The sequence below is a fragment of the Theropithecus gelada genome, chromosome 17 (assembly GCF_003255815.1).
Source record: "Theropithecus gelada isolate Dixy chromosome 17, Tgel_1.0, whole genome shotgun sequence".
Lineage (NCBI taxonomy): Eukaryota > Metazoa > Chordata > Mammalia > Primates > Cercopithecidae > Theropithecus > Theropithecus gelada.
Window position 1 is genome coordinate 53,618,085 of NC_037685.1, and position 23,619 is coordinate 53,641,703.

General features: G+C 40.2%; 1 protein-coding gene across 10 annotated transcripts in view; it reads right to left on the reverse strand.

Annotated features, from left to right (window-relative positions):
• Window positions 1-23,619, reverse strand: part of ZMYM2 (zinc finger MYM-type containing 2) — a 131,712-nt gene that overhangs the window by 81,540 nt on the left and 26,553 nt on the right. For 9 of the 10 annotated variants that reach the window (XR_003116473.1, XM_025364193.1, XM_025364191.1 and 6 more), the window contains 4 exons: window positions 14,736-15,592; window positions 5,185-5,470; window positions 3,105-3,270; window positions 1,438-1,650 (listed from right to left, as the gene is read on the reverse strand). Coding sequence is in view for 9 of the 10 variants with exons in the window: in XM_025364193.1 (XP_025219978.1) it covers window positions 1,438-1,650; window positions 3,105-3,270; window positions 5,185-5,470; window positions 14,736-15,582 (1,512 nt within the window). In the remaining variant the exon portion in view is untranslated. The remainder of the gene's footprint in view (window positions 1-1,437; window positions 1,651-3,104; window positions 3,271-5,184; window positions 5,471-14,735; window positions 15,593-23,619) is intronic. The other variant, XM_025364185.1, reaches the window with a different exon arrangement.

Sequence of the window (23,619 nt, forward strand, 5' to 3'; positions counted from 1 at the left end):
GGGAGGCTGACGCGGGTGGATCACAAAGTCAGGTGATTCAGACCATCCTGGCCAACATGGTGAAACCCCGTTTCTACTGAAAATACAAAAAAATTAGCCGGGCATGGTGGCGCGTGCCTGTAATCCCAGCACTTTGGGAGGCCGAGGAGTGCAGATCACTCGAGCTCAGGAGTGTGAGACCAGCCTGGCCAACATGGTGAAACCCCATCTCTAATAAAAATACAAAACTTAGCTCAGCGTGGTGGTGCACGCCTGTAATCCCAGCTACTCAGGAGGCTGAGGCAGGAGAATCACTTGAACCCAGGAGGCGGAAGTTGCAGTGAGCCAAGATCACGCCAATGCACTCCAGCCTGGGCAACAGAGCGAGACTTCTCTTAAAAAAAAACTAAAGAGGGAGAAAGTTCATAAAACCTTCTCCACAGACAACGAAAAGATCTTTAAAGCAATAATTTCTGATAAAACACTTCATAAATTTATGAAGATTGAAATCACACAGAGTATCTTTCCAATGAGCAATGGAAAAAAACTAGAAATCAAAAAGTCCTTAAAATAACATTAACCTGGACAGGTGCAGCTGGCTCACCCCTGTAATCCCAGCACTTTGGGAGGCCAAGGCAGGTGGATCACCTGGGGTCAGAAGTTTGAGACCAGCCTGGCTAACATGGTAAAACCCCGTTTCTACTAAAAATACAAAAAAATTAGCTGGGCATGGTGGCGCGTGCCTATAATCCCAGCTACTTGGGAGGCTGAGGCAGGAGAATCACTTGAACCTGGGAGGCAGAGGTTGCAGTGAGCTGAGATCACGCCACTGCACTCCAGCTTGGGAAACAAGAGCAAAACTCTGTCTCAAAAAAAAAAAAAACAAAAAACCAACAACAACAACAAAAAACTTAACCTTAAAATTTAAATATAAACAACATGACCACTTCAAAGCTGAGCTTTAAAAGTTTGAAAAATATTTGCAGCCCCTCTCCAACTCCCAAAAAGGAAATAAATTCAAAAGAGAAATCATTCTGATAGCATTTACCATTATATGTAAAATATTAAAATTACTGCCAATAACCTACATACACAGATGTTCCATAAGAATGGAGTTACATCCTAATAAACCCATTCTAAGTTGAAAATACCAAGGTCAAAGGTGCATTTTAAGACATTTCCAACTTACAACGGGTTTACCCAGACTTAACTCCATCGTTATATCATGGAAATGACCTACCTCAAATGAATAAATACAGATGGTCCCTGACTTACGATGGTTCAGCTTTAATGGTACAAAGCAATATGCATTCAGTATGCTCTCCATGATATGACAACAATTGAATTAAATGAAATTCTAAGATAAATCCGGTTAATAAACACTATTAGAGTAGAAGTATTACAACAGTTTCAAGCACATTCTAAAGAATGCCCAATTTTGATTAGAACATGAATTACCTGTTTGTATTCACTGACACAACTTTGACAGCAAAATCTTTTCTGTTGACCATCAATCACCAGAACATTATTTCCAGCACCTTTACTGGGCAAGTACTCTCCACACTGTTCACAGCAATTCATTATTAAACCATTGGCCATTCTGTATCTATTAAAGCAGTGGTCACTGCACAGCTTATGAGTCATATTTTTAAAGCTGACTTCATGGCGAATCTAAAAGAAAAATAAACAAAATCTTACAAAACAGATAAATCTGACAAGTAGCTAAATAATAAAGCATTCTGAACAGAAACAAGCATGTCCCAATAAGGCTTGTTTGGAGAAAAGGAAAAATGATGCCTTTTTTTTGTTTTTTGTTTTAAAGACAGTGTCTCACTTATCACCCAGGCTGAAGTACAGTGGCACCATCAAAGCTGACTGCAGCCTCAATCTCCTGGGCTCAAGCAATCCTCCTACCTCAGCCTCCTGAGTAACTGAGACTACAGACACACAACCACACCCCATTAATGTTTTTTCCTGTAGGTACAGATAGGGTCCCACTATGCTTCCCAGACTGATTTCTTTCTTTTTTTTTTTTTTTTTGAGACGGAGTCTGGCTCTGTTGCCCAGGCTGGAGTGCTGTGGCCGGATCTCAGCTCACTGCAAGCCCCGCCTCCCGGGTTCACGCCATTCTCCTGCCTCAGCCTCCCGAGTAGCTGGGAGTACAGGCGCCCGCCACCTCGCCCGGCTAATTTTTTTTGTATTTTAGTAGAGACGGGGTTTCACCATGTTAGCCAGGATGGTCTCGATCTCCTGAACTCGTGATCCGCCCGTCTCGGCCTCCCAAAGTGCTGGGATTACAGGCTTGAGCCACCGCGCCCGGCCCCCAGACTGATTTCAAACTCCTGGCCTCAAGGGATCCTCCCACCTTGGCTTCCCAAAGTGCTAGGATTATATAGGTGTGAGCTACTGGGCCTGGCCCCATTCTCACAACTATTTAAATTGGTTTATACACACAGGAACACATGTATGGCACTGAAAAAAAGAAAAAACCATCAGTGACATCACTACAAACTTCCCTAAAGGTATCAGAAGATGACAGAAAACCAGGTTTGGGTAGTGGTGATATTAAACTCCATAGACTAAAAATCTTTAGACCAATTTTTAAAAACTATAAATAAAGTACATTTCTCTAGAAAAATGAGGAGGGGAGAACCATCATAAATCATTCAAATGACTTATATATAAACAGATTACTTTTTATTTAATACAATATTAATAATGTGAGGTTATCAAAAAATATTCCAATTGTTCTACTTCTCAGCAAAATTATTTGTAGTATTTCTTGTGTAGTCTGCTTGCTTGTTTAAATAAATATATTACTAGACAAAAATCAATCTCAACACTATGGTTCTGTCTGTGAGTGCTCCCAATCTCAGGGAAACAAAGGCACATTAACACAACGATTTTTCCTAAATCATCCTGTGGGAGAATCAGATTATATAAGAGGATATTAATAAGTTAAGATCCTATTGGGAGAATCAGATTACATAATAGGATATTTATAAGATAGTCTTTATAGATATTCATTTTTAAGGAACTGATAAAAGATTATCTAACAGTTCTTAAATGAACTTTAAAATATTCCTATTTGTTAGAACTACATGATAAAGTAAAAAAATACAAACCTCAGTTAGTTTACCACAGATTGTACATCTTGATTTATTTAGAGCTCCTTTAGTAGGATTCTGTTTGTCTTCATAGAGAGATAAACAAGATGTACTACAGAATTCCTGGAAGGACTCACTTGAATCCACTTGAGCAACAATGGTTCCTTTCATTGTAGTTATATCTCTGAAAAATAACAGGTACATATTAAAATTCCATTTTAAAAGAAATCAAATATAAGACTCATAAGTGACATTTTTCATTTCTATAGACTAAGTCCTGCAAATCAAACATCGTTCTTGGATCTAATAAATCATTTTTATTAGACGTTCTGAATAAAATATGAACTCTTGAAAATAAAGACTGAGAAGCAGAAATATTTTATACTATTAAATCTTTGCCACTACTCAATTTATCTTTAAATTCACTAAAAAGGATTGCAAATATTGGGAAAACTAAAAAAAGAAAAGCTGGTATTAGTTACATGGAATTAATGTTAAGGATTAATTCACTGAGGTATACCCTGTTTAGTTCCCTCCCCTGGATAAGCAGAAAGCAAGAGGTATCCAGGTCATAGGAATATGGCATATGTTCTAGAGGGATAAATGAACTTAAAATATACCCACACACCCCATTCCCAAATAACCTCACCCACTATTAACATGGCTCTTCAACAGTAAATAGAAATGTTAGAAAATGACAGTACTGCCAGGCACGGTGGCTCAAGCCTGTAATCCCAACACTTTGGGAGGCCGAGGCGGGAGGATCACAAGGTCAGGAGATCGAGACCACGGTGAAACCCCGTCTCTACTAAAAATACAAAAAATTGGCCGGGCGTGGTGGCGGCGCCTGTAGTCCCAGTTACTCAGGAGGCTGAGGCAGGAGAATGGCGGGAACCCGGGAGGCGGAGCTTGCAGTGAGCCGAGATCCGGCCACCGCACTCCAGCCTGGGCGACAGAACGAGACTCCGTCTCAAAAAAAGAAAAAAGAAAATGACAATACTGATGACCTTTGAAGTTTTCCTTTTATTCTGATTTTCAAGATCCTACACTGTAGTGTTTAAGTTTACTACTGTAAAACAATCTGTGTAACAATTGTTTCCGTATTTGAATTTATTAAACATGTACAGAGCACTAAGCCCTTTGTAAAATTCAAGATCTAAATATAGCTTCACAGAACTGAGCTTCTCCAAGATATGGTGCAGAAACGCCACCACGCTTTACCTTGCATGTAATAGAACATATTCCAGCTATTTTTAACCAGTGAAGCCAGACCAAAAAACAACAGCAGACGAGGGCTGGGCATGGAGGTTCACGCCTGTATCCCAGCACTTTGGGAGGTTGAGGTGGGCAGATCACCTGAGGTCAGGAGTTCAAGACCAGTCTGGACAACATGGTGAAACCTCGTCTCTACTAAAAATACAAAAATTAGCTGGGCATGGTGGCGAAAGTCTATAATCCCAGCTACTTGGGAGGCTGAGGCAGCATAATCGTTTGAACCCAAGAGGTGGAGGACCCGGGAGGTGGAGGCTGCAGTGAGCTGAGATCGCACCGCTGCACTCCAGCCTGGGCTAGAGTGAGACTCTGCCTAAAAAAAGAAAAGAAAAAGAAAACAGAAAAAACAGCAGGAGAGAGGATCCTGTCTTTCCAAGGCTGGCTAAAAATTGGTACCTGACTCTTGAAATACTATTTCTAATGACTTAATGTTCAAAACACACACATATAAAATCCAAAGACTTGCCAATTTTATAATCTTGATCTGAAGATAGTATAAAATTTAACCAATTTTAATACAGAATCACGCATAAACTGCTTAGCATTTTTATTTGGCTATAACAACTAATTTCTTCTCATTAATCATGTAAATAAGTATACATTGTTACAAAATCAAGGAGTCCAATGGAGATTACAGACAAAATTAATTATAAGGACCTATCTAAATCAACTGCAATGCCTATCCAAACAGGAAGCCTTTTATCCACAGGCCACCTGGATTTGACAGGAAAGTTTCCAAAGGTATTACAAATCTGTTTCACTTTTCTTAAAATTTTACACCACCACAATTCAACTACATGGAATTGTGCTGAAAGGTAAACCTTACTTTTTACACATAACACAGAGTTTCTTTGGAGCAGGCTTGTGGGAGAAGGAAGAAAGGCAGGTGGTAGAACAAAAGAGGTGAGCTGATCCTTTCCGTTGATAAGCCGTCTGGCCCTTCTGTAAAGGTTTTTTGCAGTTCGCACACGTGACTTTAACTGGTTTAGTAGGCTGCTGTTGCGCAGAAGGCTGGAAAATCTGTTTAGGAAGTGAGGCCACTGGTGATAAAGAGTCCACTCCTGGTTGTTTCTGATTACGGGGAAATGAAGCTGACTGGGAGATCCAAGAATCTTAAAAACAAAACGCACAAGAAAGAGTAATGAAACAAGTGTTTGTTCATACATATTAAAATTTATATCAGAGAAATATTAACTTCCCATTTTGTACAATTTTAAGATGTTAATGGAACAGCAACATAGCAGAGAGGTTTATAGCACAAGTTTTGGAGTAAGAATGTCACAGTAACAATGCACTATATTCTTTAAAATAGTTAACATTAGGCCGGGCGCGGTGGCTCAAGCCTGTAATCCCAGCACCTTGGGAGGCCGAGACGGGTGGATCACGAGGTCAGGAGATCGAGACCATCCTGGCTAACATGGTGAAACCCCGTCTCTACTAAAAATACAAAAAACTAGCCGGGCGAGGTGGTGGGCGCCTGTAGTCCCAGCTACTCGGGAGGCTGAGGCAGGAGAATGGCTTAAACCCGGGAGGCAGAGCTTGCAGTGAGCTGAGATCCGGCCACAGCACTCCAGCCTGGGTGACAGAGCGAGACTCCGTCTCAAAAAAAAAGAAATAAATAAATAAAATAAAATAAAATAGTTAACATTAGATTTTAAGTGTTCTCAGCACAAAAAAATGGTACGTCGGGTAACACACAGCTCAATCTAGCCATTCCCACAATGTGTATCCTCTTCAAAGCAACATGTTATACACAATAAATACACAAGTTTTGTCAAATTTTTAAAAATTAGTTAAAAGAAAAAAGAATGGTTCACATTCCAGCTCCATCGCTTACAAGATTAGGAAGCCATTTAAATTGTGCCTTACTCTTTAGGGCGCTTGAAATGGTTTCAACCTCATGCTAACAGTAAACATTAAATGAGGTAAGACATATAATAAAGCATAATAACTGGGATATAGGAAGTATTAAAAAAAGTCACTAGTTATTAAGCAGGAAGTATTCACATATTTATAAAATATTACTTTAGGCAAGGAACACATATTTCAACATTAAAGAATAGTAAAATCCTAACAAGAACCTTGACAAATGTAACGCAAATCTAATAAAGTTTATAATTATTTCCAAGACATGTTTTTAAGAACAGCTTTTCCATATATATGTTTAGTTTCACGGCCTTTAAATATAACACATAATCTCATAGAAAGAGTATTACATAGAAATGATGGAATTAAACCAATGTGTACAGGCATATCTCAGAAATATTTCTGGTTCAGTTCCAGATCACTGCAATAAAGCTAATATTGCAATAAAGCAAGACACGGGAATTTTTTTGGTTTCACAAAAAATGTTATGTTTACACTATAATGTAGTCTATCAAGCGTGCAATAGTATTATATCTTTTAAAAATCTACATATCTTAATTTAAAAATACTTTATTGCTAAAAAAAAAAAAACTAATCATGTGAGCTTTCATCAAGCTGTAATCGTTCTGCTGGTGGAGGGCCCTGCCTCAATGTTGACAGCTGCTGACTGATCGTGATGGTGGTTGGCTGCTGGCTGTGGCAATTTCTTAAAATAAGACAATGATCTGTACCCCATCAATGAACTCTTCTGCTGTTTGACAGCAGTTTACCCACACTAGAGCCTCTTTCAAAATCAGAGTCAATCTTCTGAAACCCTGCAACTGCTTTATCAACTAAGTTTATGTGATAATCTAAATCCTTTGTTGTCATTTCAACAACATTCACAGTATCTTCACCAGGAACAGATTCATCTCAAGAAACCATTCTATTTTGCTCAACCATAAAAAGCAACTCCTCATCTGTGCAAGTTTTATCACGAGATTGCAGCAATTCAATCTCATCTTCAGGATCTACTTTTTTTTTTTTTTTTTCTTTTGAGATAGTCTCTCTCTCTAGTCCAGGATGGAGTGTAATGGTGCAGTCTTGGCCCACTGCAACCTCCACCTCCTGGGATCAAGCAATTCTCGTGCCTCAGCCTCCCACGCAGCTGGGATTACAGGTGTGCGCCACCACACCTAGCTAATTTTTGTGTTTTTAGTAAAGGCAGGGTGTCACCATGTTGGCCAGGCTGGTCTTGAACTCCTGGCCTCAACTGATCCATCTGCCTCAGTCTCCCAAAGTGCTGGGATTATAGGCATGAGCCTCCATGCCCGGCCTCATTCAGCTTCCACTACAAATTCTAGTTCTCATGCTATTTCCACCACATCTACAATTACTTCCTCCACTAATGTCTTGAACCCTTCACCATCACTCATGAGGGCTGAAATCAGCTTCTTCCAAACTCTGGTTAATAATGCTGTTTTGACCTCCTCCCATGAATTACAAATGTTCATAAGGGCATTGAGAATGGCGAATCCTTTCCAGAAGGCTTTTAATTTACTTTGCCTAGATCGATCAGAGGAATCACTATCTACGGCAGTTATAGCCTTACGAAATGTATTTCTCAAATAGTAAGACTTAAAAGTCAAAATGACTCCTTGATCCACAGGCTGCAGAATGAATACTGTGGTAGCAGGTATGAAAACAACACCCATCTCCTTGTACATCTCCATCAGAGCTCTTGGATGACCAGGTGTACTGGGCAGTAACATTGTAAAAGGAATCATTTCTGCTGAGCAGAAGGTCTCAACACTAAACTATCCGGTAAACCATGCTGTAAACACATGTGCTGTCATCTGGGCTTTGCTGTTCCACTGATAAAGTACAGGCAGAGTACATTTATCATGATTCTTAAGCACCCTACGATTTTCAGAATAGTAAATGAGCACTGGCTTCACCTTGCAGTCACTAACTGTATTAACTATATTAACAGGAGAGCCAGCCAGCTGTTTTGTCCGCTGTTTCATGTTGCCACCTACATCAATTATCTTAGATCTTCTGGAGAACTTACTGCAACTTCTCCATCAGCATTTGCAGCTTCAGCTTGCACGTTTATGTTATGGAGATGGCTTATTTCCTTAAACCTCATGAACCAACCTTTACTAGCTTCAAACTTTTCTTCTATTTCCTTCTCTCTCTCAGTTCTCATAAAACCGAAAAAGAGTTAGGGCCTAACTCTGGATTGGGCTTTGGCTTAAGGGAATGTTGTAGTTGGTTTGATCTTCTATCCAGACCACTTAAACTTTCTCCACATCAGCAATAAGGCTGTTTTGTGGCCAGGCACGGTGGCTCACACTTGTAATCCCAGCACTTTCAGGGTGTGAGGCAGGTGGATCGCTTCAGCAGTTCAGCCTGGGCAACATAGTGAAACCCTGTCTCCACAGAAAAATATTTTTTAAAAATTAACCAGGCATGGTAGCACATTCTCATGGCCCTAGCTACTTGGGAGGCTGAGGTGGAAGGATCTCTTGAGCCTGTGAGGCAGTGAGCCAAGTTCGAGCTACTGTACTCCAGACTGGGTGAGACAGTGAGACTCTGTCTCAAAAAAAAAAAAAAAAAAAAGGCTGTTTCACTTTCTTATCATTCCTGTGTTCATTGGAGTAGCACTTTTAATTTCCTTCAAGAACTTTTCCTTTGCATTCACAATTTGGCTGTTTGGTGCAAGAGGCCTAGCTCTCAGCCTTTCTAGGCTTTTCAACATGCATTCCTCACTAAGCCTAATCAGTTCTAACTTTTGATTTAAAGCAAGAGATGTGAGGTTCTTTCTTTCACTTGAACACTTAGCAACCACTATAGGGTTATTAATTGACCTAATTTAAATATTGCTGTGTCTCAAGGAATAGGGAGGTCCAAGGAGAAGGAGAGTTAGAACACACACAACAGTTATCAAACAGGTTCACTCTCATATGGGTACGGTTTGTGGCATCCAAAACAATTACAATAGTAACATCAAAGATCACTGATCACAGATCACCGTAACAGGGATAACAATAATGAACAGGTCTGAAGTATTGTGAGAATTACCAAAATGTGAAACAGAGACACGAAGTGACCACATGATGTTGGAAGTGTGGCGCCAAAAGCCTTACTCGGCTCAATGTTGCCACAAACCTTCAATTTGTGTAAAGTGCAATTATCTGTGAAGTGCAATAAAGAAAGCACTATAAAATGAGGTATGCCTGTACTGACTAATCCAATGTCAAATTCCTCTACCACTGCAAAGGTTCAGCACAGCACAGTACTGAGGTGTGGTAACTATTAATGGTAGAGGACATCTTTTCTCTCTCATGCTAAGCTTCTTTAGTGCTTAGTAGGAAGTCTCCAGTTTGCTGCACTAGTTCCTGTTCTGCAGGCCTCTCATGGCGCTACCAATACCATAACCTATCTTCATTTTGAAACGTTTCAGGTTATCACTTCCAATTTCTACTACTTTGGTCTCTCATAAATTTCTTTTTCCTTTCTAGTTTCTCCTGTATTTTGAACTTCCATACACAAAAGCTGCCCTTCCACAGGAAAAAAATTACTTTCCTTGCAGTACAAAATGTAACCAGAGCTTGGGAAAACTTCTTTCCTACCAAAACTTTAAAAAGGATGATTTTTTGGTTCTGACCCATTCCATCAACCTAATGGTTTCAAGGGGCTATTCAGATTTTACCTGACTGTATTAATACCCCTTAGTTTGAAAAACAAAAACAAAAACACACCAAACTTATTAGAATAAAGAGTGCATTCTGGAATTCTGCTATTTGGCTATCATCACAGTAACTGACCAGTTTTAATAAATGGGTAAAAATCTTATCAACGAGAAAGAAAATCACTAGAAGGACTGGTAATTCCATCTTATGAAAGGAAAAAAGGTCTCCAATCAAAAATTATGCTTGAACAGATCTAAAAGAAGCAGTTCTTGCCCACACAAGTACAGGCTCCTCAGGGCGTTCTATTTTCTAGGCTTGCCACTTGAATACATAGTTAAAGGAGCCTATCAAAACTTAAGGGCATCTATTGCCTTGACACTGAAATAAATAGCGCTTCTGTATTTTCAATTTACATTTGCCCTAGTTTTACATTTTTATTTCCTCCAACATAAAAAAAAAATTTTAGGAATAGAAAAGGCCTAATCATTTTGTCTAAACCTTCAATTTCATACAAGGGATTTCATGAAAGGATAGCTGGTAAATTTTCCCAATTAACAATTAGTACAAGAACCAATATAAATAGCCAAGATTTTATAGCATCCATTATTCTCTATTACAAATAAAATCAGCATATAAATGCAAGACCCAATTCATATTTCTCTGTGTACAGTTTTTCTGATGACTAGTTTACAGAGTTTGAGTAGACAGGAACACAATTCTTATGATATGGTCTCTTTGATCCAGCAATATTCCTAAAGAAATAAGTATCCCAAGATGTATACACAAGAATATTCTTAAAAAATAATTATCTAAGTAGGAAAAACTGGAACCGAGCTAAATACAAAATAGACAAATTTCACACGCATATGTTGACATGAACAAAATTTCAAGATCTACTGCCAGGTATTAAAAGGAGTGGCAGGAATGGTTGCAAAACTGTACCTATGCTATGATCTCAGGTTAGAATTATATGTACCATTAATTAATTGATTCTCAGTGGTAAGACTTAATGTTATTTTCTTCATATTTTTACATATAAGAAAGAAAAAATAGCTATTTTAAAACTAATTTGAGCACTATTTAAGCAGCAAGGTTATAATGAAAGACTAACATACAGTTCATGGCAGTATAAATTGCTAAGAGCTTTCTAAAAAGCATTATGACAATATATTTCTGTAAGTTAAAAATGCTCATACAAACTCACACGTACACCCCCACCCAACACACACACACACACACACACACACACTCTTCTACCTGCCTATAAGGGGTTTTAGAAGTAATAAGAAATTTCAAAACTGAGTAAAAAAGAACATATTTATTCTAACACCACTATATACCAGGTATGTATTTTTAAACCAAAAATCGTTAGGGGCATGGGAGTAATCATATCATTTAGCCCAGTAACTTCACTTATAGGAATATACTCTAAGGAAATAAGAATGTGAAGAAATATTTCATCATAGACCTACAACAGCAAAATATGGGGAACAGTGTAAAAGCCAAATATGGGAATGTTACATCAATACCCACTGCGCAGCCATTAAAACTTATATAGTTAATGGTATGAGAAAATGCAGTGGAGGAAAAAACAAAACAAAACTACACAGATCTGCATTTCCACTAGGTTAACAAAATACAAAAAAGACTAAAAGACAACCACCCAAAGTATTGATAGTGGCTATCTTTACTCAGGAGGAGGACTATGATCGGGTCTCACTGTGTTGTGCAGGTTGGAGTGTGCTGGCTATTGACAGGCACCAGCACAGAGCACTACAATCTCCAACTCCCGGCCTCAAGGGATCCTCCCATCTCAACAGCTCCACACCTCACACCATCATGCTCAGCTCTCTTTATTTTTTTCAGACAATGTCTCACTCTGCTGCCTGGGCTAGAGTGTAGTGGCACAATCAGAGCTCACTGCAGCCTTGATCTCCCAGACTTAAAACGACCTTCCAGCTTCAGCCTCCCAAGTAGCTGAGGCTACAGGTGTACACCACCATGCCTGGCTAGTTTTGGGGGGTTGTTTTATTTTGTTTTTGTTTTTGTTTTGAGACAGAGTTTTACTCTGTGCCCAGGCTGGAGTGCAGTGGCGCAATCTCTGCTCACTGCAACCTCCACCTCCGAGGTTCAACAAATTATCGTGCCTCAGCCTCCCGAGCAGCTGGCATGCACCACCATGCCCGACGAATTTTTGTATTTTAGTTGAGATGGGGTTTGGCCATGTTGGCCAGGCTGGTCTCGAACTCCTGACCTCAGATGATCCATCCACCTTGGCCTCCCAAAATGCTGGGATTACAGGCTTGAGCCACTGCAACCAGCCCTGGCAATTTTTTTTCATCTTTAGTAGAGATAAGGTCTTGCTCTATTGCCCAGAGGCTGGTCTGAAACGCCTGAGCTCAAGTGATCCTCTTGCCTTGGTCTCCCAAAGTGCTGGAATGACAGGCATGAGCCACCATGCTTGGCACCAGCTCTTGTTTTTAATCATAGATTTTCCAAGCAGTCTTCAATAATCAGACATTACTCCACAAATAAGAAAAATAACTAGCAATTCATAGAGCATCCTACACTGCCTAGATTTTAATTACTTCACGTTATTCTCCACAATCCCTAGGATAAGGCCTAAAATGATGACAGAATGAGTCAGACACAGAGAGAAGTATGTGAGAGAGAAAAGCAGATAGATATACACACACAGAGGAATTCGGGGAGAGGTTAAAGAGAGACATCCACAGCCATGTCACAAAAAAGTCAGAGTTCGTTTTGTTTTTGAGATGGGGTCTTACTTTGTCACCCAGGCTGGAGTACAGTGGTGCAATCTTGATTCATTGCAACCTCTGCCTATGGGGCTCAAGGGATCCTCCCACCTCAGCCTCCCAAGTAGCTGGGACCACAGGTGTGCACCACCATACCTAGCTAACTTTCATATTTTAGGTATTTTGTATTTTTTCACCATGTTGCCCAGGCTGGCACAGAGTTCTTATCACTTCCATATTTTAAAGTTTTCACAGAACAAGGCTGCTCACAGAAAACAATTTCAAATAGTCAAGAAATTTATCAACCTTCAAAAAAAAAAAAAAGGTGGGGGGCTAGGTGCAGTGGCTCACACCTGTAATCCCAGAACTTTGAGAGGCCGAGGCAGATGGGATCACTTGAGGCCAGGAGTTTGAGACCAACCTGGCCAACATGGTGAAACCCCGTCTCTACTAAAAATACAAAAATTAGCTGGGCGTGGTGGCACACATTTATAATTCCAGCTACTAGGGAGGCGGAGGTGCAGTCAGCTGAGACTGCACCACTGCATTCCAGCCTGCGTGATAGAGCAAGACTCTGTCAATAAATAAATAAATAAGAAAAAAAAGTATTGCTTATTTATGCCGTTGAAAAATAAAAATAATTTTTAAAATTTTTAAGTAGTAAAATGCTAACTAAAAGCTAAAGATACGTGGTCAAAAATAAACACAGCATCGAGTTGTATACATTAAATATATACAGACTTTTGCATGTCAATCATAACTTTAGTTTTAGAAAAGAAAAAAAAAGCATGATATATGTTTGGCTTTCTTCAAACGCGAGAAAAATAAAAGAAAATCTTAGCCAACTCTTTATAAAAAATAAAATGGCTGGGCATGGTGGCTCATACCTAGAATCCCAGCACTTTAAGAGGCCAAGGCAGAAGGACTGTTTGAGCCCAGGAGTGTAAGACCAGCCTGGACAACATAGTGAGACTCCGTCTCTACAAATAATTTTTTTTTTTTAATTAGCCAGGCATGGTGGCTCATGCCTGTGGTCCCAGCTACTCTGGAGGCTGTGGTGGGAGGATCACCTGAGCTCAAGAGGTCGAGGTTGCAGTGAGCTGAGATTGTGCCACTGTACTCCACTCTGGGCAACAGAGAGAGACCCTGTCCCAAAAAATTAACTAATTAATTAAATTAAATAAGCACAGGGAAAGTAGAAATAAATCTAAATGCAGCCGGGTGCAGTGGCTCACACCTGTTAATCCCAGCACTTTGGGAGGCTGAGGCAGGCAGATCACCTGAGGTCAGGAGTTTGAGACCAGCCTGGTCTGGCCAACATGGTAAAACCCCATACAAAACACAAAAATTAGCCATGTGTAGTGGTGGACGCCTGTAATCCCAGCTACTTGGGCGGCTGAGGCAGGAGAATGGCTTGACAGGAGGCGGAGATTGCAGTGAGCCAAGATCGCGTCACTGCACTCCAGCCTGGTTGACAGAGCAAGACTCCATCTCAAAAAAAAATCTAAATGCAACTACTGTACCATATTACACTGTTCTTTAAGTGTACTATTATATTAATCTACTGGTTCTCTAATTTATATATTAAAACACTAGCAAAAATTCTATTAGCAAAAAGTAACACATGAAAAACAAGAAATTAAATTATCACACTTCATTCTTTTGTTTGTTTTGCTTTTTAAATTTAGAGATGGCGCCTCACTATGTTGCCTAGACTGGTCTCGAACTGCTGGGCTCAAACAATCCACCCACCTTGGCCTCCCAAAGTACTGGGATTACAGGCATGAGCCACCGTGCCTGGCCAAATTATCAGACTTTGGTGATGAATGTAAAGAGTATTTTTTTCTTAAATCCTTTAAATATAAAATTACTTTATGATTAACTTTCTAGTAATCCACAGAAAAACACTATACACGGTTTTACAATTCTTATTACAATTCCAAACTTAAGATAAAATTCAATATAATTAACATATTTCACATGATAAAACTAAACAAGGTAATACCAGTTCCTACAATGAAAAAAGCAGCAGTCAGGGTTTAAATTTATTTACATGAAGTAGAGTTTCTCTTACTGCTTACCAGGATTATGATGAGTTGCAGATTCTCCATTCTGAAATACGTCTCCTGCCACATTCATTCTACCAGGATTAAAAGGTCCTACTCCAGTCTTGGTCTGTGAAGTTAAAGATGGGGTGTACGTTTGTATATTAACACCAAAATTACTTGACTGCAGTCCGTTAGAGACATCTCCCAAGTTGGTATTCTGCAGTGATGTTACATGTGTAATCATTAAGTTCATATCTCGCCCGTCAGTATTTTCTAATTGGCCATCATTCACAGAGCTTACACCTGTTTCTAAAGTTGTAACATTAGCAATCTGAATTTCAGAGTCTGGTTCTGTGGTGATACCACTATTACCCATTCCTGCATTTACCTTACTTCTTGAAAAACTGGAAGTGGAGAAATCCACATCATTGGTTCTGTTTTTAGTCTCAGGAGGTCTTCGTTCAATAAAATTAGAGGAATTTTTCTCTTGCCCTTGATTTGTTTCCATGTCCTCTTCATCATCAATGACAATTGTCTCACTTACACTTCCCTTCTGAGATGCCAACTCTTTTGAGGAAGGAGTAATTTTGGAATCATTTCCTTGTAGTTCTTCATTTTTTGATGATGTAAATGTTATGGTTCTTTGATCAGCTACCACTGGTACAGAAGGTGGGGGAGGTTGTACAGGTTCGATAAAAACAACATCATCATCATCTTCCACTGACGAGTTCTGAAACTTATTAGATCTAGACACTAAAGGATTAGCTGGACCACTAAATGAGTTTCCTACATTCGTGAGACTGGTTGCCATGGCCGTACTCCCTAATAAAACAGGAGTCTGATCAGTCAATTCTAATCCTCCCACTGAACTTGTGTCCATGCCAAAGAGCCTGTTAGGAAGATAGAAATAAGAATTAAAACGTCAGTATGACTTTTTATGTTACTCTAACTGAAACCACTGATTTAAAGGGTACTTTCATTTTATTTTTATTCTAAATGAAGTGATTCTTATCTAACATTCAGGAAATTATGTGATATCCATTCTGTGATCTCATTCATTAATCATTTCATATAGTTCACATGTTAACTTTTGCAGGATAACAAGGAAGGCAATTATCCAATTTTTATTGGATAATGAATCATATGCAATATATTCATGGTAATCATATGCAATATATTCCTACCACCACCACCACCACCTCCTTTCAGGGGTACATTATTTACTCCATAAACTTTAACACTAAAAATATAGATAAATCCTCCCAAACATCTGAACAGGAAAAAAAAAAAAATCAAAATTTGACAAAAAATAATTACTTCATTATACACTTATCCCATTTACTCACTGTATCATACAAAGTCACATGCTATAATCCTTTCCCTTACCTCATCTTTTTTGGGGAGTGGGGAAGGACAGGGTCTCGTTCTGTCACCCAGGCGGGAGTGCAGTGTTGTGATCACGGCTCACTACAGCCTCGACATCCCAGGTTAAGGCGATCCTCCCACCTCCAACTAGCTGGGACTACGGGCCATTGCCACCACACCTGGCTAATTTTTTTAAATGTTTTTTGGTACAGATGAAGTCTCATTATGTTACCCAGGCTGGTCTCAAAATTCCTAGGCTCAAGAGATCCCCTGACCTTGGCCTCAGCCTCCCAAAGTGCTGGGATTACAGGCATGGGCCATTGTGCCTGGCCATCTTATCTTTTTTTAACCCACTTTTCTCATATTCTCTGGCTTCCATTAATTGTACAATTAAATCTTTCTGAAAATTTTAATCTTTCTTGACCCTATCCAGAAAGCATAAATTCTTTTGTTGCCAGGTACCATGCTGTGTGCTTTATATCCCAGTAACAGGCTGCATAAAGGTCACCAAAGGTATCAGGTCCCCATCCCTGGAACCTATAAATGTTGTCTTACATGGAAAAAGGGACTTTGCAGATATGATTAATGTTAAGGATTTTCAAGTGAGATTATATGGGATTACCTGGGTGGGTCACAAATGCACTCACAAGTACCCTTATAAAAGACATGCAGAGGGAGACTACAGGTGAAAGAGAAGGCAGTGTGACCACTGGGAGGCTGAGGTGGGCAGATCGCTTGAGCCCAGGAGTTTGAGACCAGCCTGCGCAACATGACGAAACCCCATCTCTACAAAAAATACAAAAATTAGCCAGGAATGGTGGCACGTGCCTGTAGTCCCAACCACTCAGGAGGCTGAAGAGGAGAATCATCTGAGGCCGGGAGTTTGAGGCTGAAGCCAGCCATGACTGCGCCACTGCGTTCCAGCCTGGGCTACAGAGTGAGACCCTGTCTCAAAATGGAAAAAAAGAAAAAGAAAAGAAAAGAAAATTCTGGCTTACAGATGCTAACTCTCTTGCCCAAGTCACATAGCTAGGTTGAATACCCAAGTCTCTAAAACTCAAGAGTTCAAAACTCATCATTGTGCTATATTCAACTAATATTTTCTAAGCACCTCCTATACGCCATGCTGTGCTGAAGCCAAAGAAAATAGCAGAGTTAAGAAGATAACCTCAGGCCAGACACAATGGCTCATATCTGTAATCCTAGCATTTTGGGAGGCTGAGGTGGGAGGACTGCTTGAGCCCAGGAATTCGAGACCAGCCTGAGCAACATAACAAGACCTCAAATCTACTAAATACTAAAATTTAAAAATCAGCCAGTCATGGTGGTGCACATCTATAGTCCTGGCTACTTAGGAGGCTGAGGCAGGAGGATCACTTGAGCCAAGGAGTTCGAGGTTGCAGTGAGCTATGATTGTGCCACTATATTCCAGCCTGGGCAACAGAGCAAACTCTGTCTCAAAAGAAAACACATACACACACACAGAGAGAGAGAGAGACAGAGAGAGAGAAAATTTCTAGAACAAAGTTACTGAGCAAATGGAGATGAGATAGATCATCAGGTGGTAATATCACTAATTCTGAACAAGAACCACTTTGATCTCACAGATCAAACTTGGGGGGCGAAATGCAAGGGGAACCAACTAGAAAAGGAAAAACTGAAGGGTAAGTATAGACTACAGATTAATTTGTAGACAGGATGAATAGGAAGTTGAAGTGGCTTATATACAGTGGTTTGGTCTAATTTTCATAGTGTATTATCTGAAAAGATGAGGAGATACTGGCTAAATAGTTCTTAAAGACTGGTTTGGCCGGGCGCGGTGGCTCAAGCCTGTAATCCCAGCACTTTGGGAGGCCGAGACGGGCGGATTACGAGGTCAGATCGAGACCATCCTGGCTAACACAGTGAAACCCCGTCTCTACTAAAAAATACAAAAAAAACTTAGCCGGGCGAGGTGGCGGGCGCCTGTAGTCCCAGCTACTCGGGAGGCTGAGGCAGGAGAATGGCGGGAACCCGGGAGGCGGAGCTTGCAGTGAGCTGAGATCCGGCCACTGCACTCCAGCCTGGGTGACAGAGCGAGACTCCGTCTCAAAAAAAAAAAAAAGACTGGTTTAAAAACACTTCATTTAAAAGCCTCTGCAAGGATAAAAAAGAGACTAATGTGTATTGCTTTGATTTACAGATGACAGTGTTAGAGGCATTTTTCAGTGTACATCTTGTAGCATTTTCTTAATTTTGGATCACGTGATTTATCACTTTTTTAAAAAACTAAATTTAAAAATTTTTAAACAGAATAACAGAAAGTGAAGAGATAACTAGTTTGGTGATCAGAGAACATCTCTTTAAGCAAGTGACATTTACACTGAAATATGAAATGATAAGATTCAGCTGTGAGAAAACTGGGGACGGGATATTCCAGGCAAAGAAAACAGCTTCTGCAAAGCCTAGAGGGAATGAAGTTGGCCAATCCAAGCTGCAGAATAAAGCCAATGTGGCAGATCAAAGTAGGAAGCAAAGAGGAGGATAAAATGAGATAAACAGGCAGAGAACACCACATCAAGGCCAACTAGCTAGTACATTAATTACATTTAACAGATTTACAGAGCACCTAGTATGCACAAGATACTTTCAAGGCACAAGGGAAAAATCAGTAATCAAAACAGGTAAACAGCCCTGCCTAAGCTTAGAAAGCATTAATTCTAACTAAAGGTGAAAGTTTGGATTTTACTGGAACAGGAAACACTGCCATGTTTTCAGCAAAGAGGTGATACAATCTCAGGTTTTAAATAGATCACTGCGGCTGCTATGTGGGAACAAGAGACAAAAACTGGAAGCCAAGAAACAAACTAGATGGCCATTGAAATGGTCCAAGTGAGAGATGACAGTGGCTGAAAAAAGGGTGAAAAAAATCTACAAGGTATACTGATGACTTTAAAAAGTTACAGAACACTCATGGAGATAAAGAAGAAGGATGCTTAGCAAAGGCTCAGAAGGGTAGTGGTGAGGTGGGAGGTTAACGGGCACAAAAAAATAGAACAAGACCTATTATTTGATAGCACAACAGGGTGACCATAGTCAATAATAATCTAATTGTGCATTTTAAAATAACTAAGAGTATAACTGGATTATTTGCAACACAAAGGATAAATAGTTGAAGGGATACTCCATTCTCCATGTGATTATCACACAATGCATGCCTGTATCAAAACATTTCATGTAGCGGGCAGAGGCTGAGGCAGGCGGATCACCTGAGGTCTGGAGTTAGAGACCAGTCTGGCCAACATGGTGAAACCCCATCTCTACTAAAAATACAAATATTAGCTGGGCATGGTAGCGTGCACCTGTAATTCCAGCTACTCAGGAGGCTGAGGCATGAAAATCGCTTGAACCTAGGAGGTGGAGGTTGCAGAGAGCTGAGACTGTACCACTGCACTCCAGCCTGGGTAATAGATGGGGTGAGACTCTGTCTCAAAAACAAAACAAAACAAAAACAAAAACAATCTCATGTAACTCATACATATACCTACAATGTACCTACAAAAACACCTACAATGTACACACAAAAATTTTAAAAAGTTATAGAACATAAAGAAAATTACTACTGTGATGTTATGCATATCCCAAAAACCTATATATACGATATTTTCCCTGAAGTATATATATTTATACATAAATTCATGGGGAAAAAAAAAACTCCTGAGAGGATCACATCATGCTGATAGAAGTAGTTTGCTAGGAAGGGCAGAAGTTTAGGTAGGGGAGGGTGAGTGGTCAACCAGATGCACTTTGGATTCTGCTTTAATCTAGAGTTTCATGCAGCTAAGCACCTGACTGAATAAAGGAAGGAAAAGGAGTCAGTAGCAGATGATGATATACAGTTGGCAAAACTCTAGTCAAAGATGCAATCTGCAGATACAAAAAGAGATGCAGAATAAGCACTTTTCACAGACATCAAATAAGGGTACACTAACTTTTTAATGAAACATTGAAACATTTAAATAATTTGTCTTTTCTTTTTTTTTTTTTTTTGAGATGGAGTCTCTGTCACCCAGGCTGGAATGCAGTGGCGCGATCGATCTCGGCTCACCGCAACCTCCATCTCCTGGGTTCAAGCGCTTCTCCTGCCTCAGCCTCCAGAGTAGCTGGGACCCCAGGCATGCGCCACCACGTCCAGATAATTTTTTGTATTTTTAGTAGAGATGGGGTTTCACCATGTTGCCCAGGATGGTCTCGATCTCTTGACCTCATGATCCACCCACCTCGGCCTCCCAAAGTGCTGGGATTACAGGTGTGAGCCACCACACCCAGACGTAACTTGTCTTTTCACTGAATCTCTAAGACCTAACACAATGCTTGAGCACAGAGTAGACAAATGTCCCAAATATCTGCGGAAAGACCAGAACCCAAAGCCAATTATGTTCACTTTAACTATCAAAGTTATTTTTAAGTAACAGCATTATTTAATTATCAAAGTATGCACTCTAGCCCTTTAGTTTATATATACTGTATTATTCTCTGACGATTAAGTGTCCTCACTAAACCAAGTTCTAGTGTCAGACGGGCACTTTTCCACCACTCAACAAAATAAGGAAATGAAGTATTTTCAAAAACATACGATATTTTACAGAATACCAAGGTGTTATTTTATTCTCACATAACTGTGACAATCCCTTTGTGTTAAAAAACAGAATTTTTTCCTATAATAAAACAGCAGCTCACAAATTAATTAAAACTGCCCAAGGTCCCAAGACAGTATAGGACTCAAACACTATATACACAGAGCTCGATTTCAAAACCAGTCTCCACTGGTCTCAGAGTAAGAGCTGTGTGTCTACCTGCTGTCAGATAAGAGACATGCTGTGACTGGAAAACGGCAAAAGATACATTCATAACTACTTGAAAGAAAATGGGCTGGGTGCGGTGGCTCACGCCTGAAATCCCAACACTTTGGGAGGCTGAGGCCAGAGGATTGTTTGAGCTCTGGAGTTCAAGCCCAGCCTGGGCAACATAGTGAAACCCCGTCTCTACTAAAATACAAAAATTAGGCTGGGCACGGAGGCTCACGCCTGTAACCCTAGCACTTTGGGAGGCTGAGGCAGGCAGATTGTCTGAGCTTATGAGTTCGAGACCAGCCTGGCCAACACGACAAAACCCCATCTCTCCTACAAATATATATATATATATATATATATATATATATATATATATATATGTATGTATGTATACAAAAAAGCAGCTGGGGGGCCGGGTGCAGTGGCTCACGCCTGTAATCCCAGCACTTTGGGAGGCCCAGGTGGGCAGATCACGAGGTCAGGAGTTTGAGACCAGCCAGGCCAAAATAGTGAAACCCCATCTCTACTAAAAATCAAAAAATTAGCCAGGCGTGGTGGCGGGCGCCTTTAATCCCAGCTACTTGGGAGGCTGAGGCAGGAGAATTGCTTGAACCTGGGAGATGGAGTCTGCAGTGAGCTGAGATTGCACCACTGCACTCCAGCCTGGGCGATGGTGCGAGACTCTGTCTCAAGAAAAAAAATAAGAGCTGCATTATTTATTTACATTATTGTTTAATATTTAATTTCATTTTGCTTAACAGTTGTGAATATTTAAATCCTGACCTCTACCATTTTCTTGCTGTGGTTTTAAGCAGCTTACTTAACTGCTGAGGATTTTTTTTTTTTTTGAGACGGAGCCTTGCTCTGTTGCCCAGGATGGAGGCTGGAGTACAGTGGCACGATCACAGCCCACTGCAACCTTCACCTCCCAGGTTCAAGCAATTTTCCTGCCTCAGCCTCCCAAGTAGCTGGGATTACAAGCATGAGCCACCATGTCCAGCTAATTTTTTTGTATTTTTAGTAGAGATGGGGTTTCACCATGTTGGCCAGATTGGTCTCAAACTCCTGACCTCAAGTGATCCACCTGCCTCAGCCTCCCAAAGTGCTGGGATTACAGGTGTGAGCCAGCGTGCCCCGCTGAGGATATTTTTTTAATCTATACAATTGATAGAAAAATGATTTTACTTTAAGGGGCTGCTATAGTGTTTGACATGAATATCTGGTCCACAATAACCATTAAAAGAAAGTTTAGCTATTACTGATGACAGTACTTGTATTTAAAAATTTTTAATTGAATTAGTTATGATAATTTTGAATGAAAATGTTATTCAGTATATTGCAATTTTTAAAACTTTCTGTAATGGAAATGCTTAAAAAATTGTTTTTCAAATTTATTTAAAAGTAACTAAAGGACTTACCTGAAACTTTCTCCTTAGTATATCTTATTTTTGCTATAAAGAAGCTCTCCCTATTAAGGAAGTGTCTTAAGAGTAATGATGTTTATATTTTAATTTTTGAAATAATATCTTAGGGAGTAGTAATCTATAGGTCTTTGGATAATGTAAATAATCACCCTTCTCTTTTTTTGTTTTTGTTTGTTTTTTTCTGAGATGGCGATCTTTCTATGTTGCCCATGCTGGACTCCTGGGCTCAAGTGATTCTCCTGTCTGTGTAGCTAGGACTATAGCTGTATGCTGGGTTAAGCTTTTAAACAGAATTATCCATTTTCTTTTTCTTTCTTTCTTTTTTTTTTTCTTTTTTTGGAGACAAGAGTCTGGCTCTATTGCCTAGGCTGGAGTGCAGTGGTGCGATCTAGGCTCACTGCAACCTCCAACTCCTGGACTCAAGGGATCCTCCTGTCTCAGACTCCTGAGTAACTGGGACCTCAGGCACACGCCACACGCCAGGCTAATTTTTTTGTATTTTTTTTGCAGAGACAGGGTTTCGCCATGTTGCACTGGACTGGTCTCAGCTGAACTCCCAAGCTCAAGCAACCTGCCTGCCTCAACCTTCTGAGTACCTGGGATCACAGGTACATGCCATTACACCTGGCTTATTTATTTATTTATTTTTTTTTTTTTTTAATTTTTTTTTTTTGAGACAGACTCTCGCTCTGTTGCCCAGACTGGAGTGCAGTGGCACAATCTCGGTTCACTGCAACCTCAGCCTCCCGGGTTCAAGTAATTCTTGTGCCTCAGCCTCCCGAGTAGCTGGGACTACAGGCGCCCACCACCACTCCTGGCTAAATTTTTTTTTTCTTTTTGAGACCGAGTCTCGCTCTGTCACCCAGGCTGGAGTGCAGTGGCATGATCTCATCTCACTGCAACCTCTGTCTCCTGGGTTCAAGCAATTTTCTGCCTCAGACTCCTGAATAGCTGGGATTACAGGCGTCACTGTGCCCGGCCACAGCTCTTATGTTTTAAAAAAACATAATCATTCAACAAAACCACCAAATCAATATTCAAAATACACAAGATTCAAAAGAAACAGCAAACCCAAAGTACCAACCTACAATGGGATTTTTAAAAAAATGAATGGGGCCGGGCATGGTAGCTCACACATGTAATCCCAGTACTTTAGGAGGCAGAGGCAGGCAGATCACTTGTGTCTAGGAGTTAGAGACCAGCCCTGGTGACTGAGTGAAATCCTGACTCTATGAAAAATACAAAAACTGGCTGGGCGCAGTGGCTTACGCCTGTAATCCCAGCATTTTGGGAGGC